At 44.4% G+C, this 2,500-nt stretch overlaps 1 protein-coding gene across 3 annotated transcripts in view; it reads left to right on the top strand.

Annotated features, from left to right (window-relative positions):
* The window catches only part of phkb (phosphorylase kinase, beta), a 92,126-nt gene that overhangs the window by 21,118 nt on the left and 68,508 nt on the right, over positions 1-2,500 (top strand). For all 3 annotated transcript variants that reach the window (XM_053229420.1, XM_053229418.1, XM_053229419.1), the window contains one exon: positions 1,848-1,955. In XM_053229420.1, coding sequence (XP_053085395.1) covers positions 1,848-1,955 — 108 coding nt within the window. The remainder of the gene's footprint in view (positions 1-1,847; positions 1,956-2,500) is intronic.

The raw sequence follows: 2,500 nt of genomic DNA, 5'->3' as shown, positions 1-2,500 counted from the left end.
CTCACTCAATCCATTTAATTTCCTTTTTTAAATGATAATGTCAGCAATTAAGGTTGTTTTTGTTTTTTTGGCTACTGAGTGGAATGAAAGGATGGATGTTACTAGCTTGGGAGTACGAGTGTTAAACAGACTGTGTATTTGTTTTGTTTATGTCTCCTGGATGATGATCTGCTCCAGGATGGCATGTCACGCTTGACCCTGTGCCTGAATCATCACTCATGAGGATAGTCCCATACAGTGTGTTTATTAACTGACAGTAACAGAGATGTGTGAAGAACGATGATGTTTAGGGATTTTGATGAAGAGTCGTTTATGATAAGGACAGTGCGTTTGTTAGGACAGTGATGCGTTTGGGATGGAGTTGTTTAATGTTTAAGATGGTGATGAGTTTGGGACGTTTGGGACGGCAGCATGGTCGGGATGACTGTGTGTGAGGGATGATGATGGTGGTGTGGTTTGAGAACTATAATTGACACTGGTGTGTTTTGGTCGACGATGCATTTGTGAGACGATGTGTGAGGGATGGTGATGATGCATTTGGGATGGTATTGTGTTTAAGATGACGATGCGTTTGGGGCGATGATGCGTATGAGATGACCATGTGTTCGGGACAGTGAATCATTTGGGACGATAGCTTGTTTGGGACAACTATGTGTGAGGGTCGATGATGCATGTAGAGTGATGATGTGTTTAGGACAGCAGCAGGATGATGTTGCTCTTCAGTTGAAGATGCGGTCTGGATGACGATGCGTTTGGGACGATGGCGATGCGTTTGGGAAGATGATGTGTATGGGACAATGCCAATGCATTAAGGAAATTGACGATGCGTTTGGGACGATGACGATGTGTTTGGGAATATGACGATGCGTTTGGGACGATGCGTTTGATATGATGACGATGCGTTTGATACGATGACGATGCGTTTGGGACGATGATGACAATGCGTTTGGAACGATGATGACGATGCGTTTGGAACGATGATGACGATGCGTTTGGGACGATGACGATGCGTTTGGGACGATGACGATGTGTTTGGGAAGATGATGCGTTTGGGACGATGACGATGCGTTTGATATGATGACGATGCGTTTGGGACGATGACGATGCGTTTGGGTCGATGACGATGCGTTTGGGACGATGATGACAATGCGTTTGATATGATGACGATGCGTTTGGGACGATGATGATGCGTTTGGGACGATGACGATGCATTTGGGACGATGATGACGATGCGTTTGATATGATGACGATGCGTTTGGGACGATGATGATGCGTTTGGGACGATGACGATGCATTTGGGACGATGATGACAATGCGTTTGATATGATGACGATGCGTTTGGGACGATGATGATGCGTTTGGGACGATGACGATGCATTTGGGACGATGATGACGATGCGTTTGATATGATGACGATGCGTTTGGGAAGACGATGACGATGCGTTTGGGTCGATGACGATGCGTTTGGGACGATGATGACAATGCGTTTGGGATGACAGCAATGTTTTGGACACATCATGTTTAGAACTATAATGTTTATGGTTTTGTAGATGACGTGTTGGATATGACTGTGTCTTGGGGTTCATGATGCATGTAGATTAACACATTTGGGACAAATGATAATCAGGATGATAATGTGTTTGGGAAGACGACATGTTCAGGATGGTGGAACATAGATGAGTTTGAGATGATGATGAATTTGTGATGACTTTGGGACTGCGATGTGTGAGGACCCCTGCTCTTGGCTTACATTCACTTACTGATAAAACAGATAAAGCTGTGAGGTTCATATTTGATGGACTAACTCACTCTCACTCTCTCTCTCTCTCTCTCTCTCTCTCTCTCAGGTGGAGAAGTTTAAGCAGGACCCGAGCCCGTTCACATGTCTCCACTCCGTGTTCAACGTTCATACAGGAGATGAGATTTACTCTTATAAACAGTACAATCACCTGCAGGTACTCGCTCTTTCCCGCGTCCTCTCTTCACTCTGCACCTGTCACTCACATCCTTACATTCATCACACCCTCAATTACCTCCTGCTTTACACCCAGAGTGTGGCTTTGCTCCGAACATTTACAGAGAGAGTGATTAGAGGAAAGGTCACAGCACAAGTACGATGGTAATGACTCACCTCGAGACCCTCTGTCGCATTATATATTATAGATTAGCTCAAGGCCAGGGTGAATCGGGGGAAAACTGGCGGACGGCGTGTTTATTACAGATCGGCCCGGAGCTTTTATGCATTACAAAGGTCAGGTGTTTAGAGAGAGAGAGCGAGAGAGAGAGAGAGAACGAGAGAGAGAGAGAGGTAATATTGAGAATCAGAGCTTGAAGGACGTCCAGAACACGGACATGGACATCCAGCATCATGCTGATGAGATTTTCATTTTCAAATATAGTATGTTGAATATTTAATATGCTACATGAATATGAAAAGCACAGGATGTGTGTTTCTTTTTTAAAAATACAATATAAAGAAACCCAGCAGAAGAATAGAGAC

Source organism: Pangasianodon hypophthalmus, chromosome 25 (assembly GCF_027358585.1).
Source record: "Pangasianodon hypophthalmus isolate fPanHyp1 chromosome 25, fPanHyp1.pri, whole genome shotgun sequence".
Classification (NCBI taxonomy): domain Eukaryota; kingdom Metazoa; phylum Chordata; class Actinopteri; order Siluriformes; family Pangasiidae; genus Pangasianodon; species Pangasianodon hypophthalmus.
The sequence above is the reverse complement of the archived record's forward strand: the minus strand, read 5'-3'. Positions and strand labels throughout refer to the sequence as shown.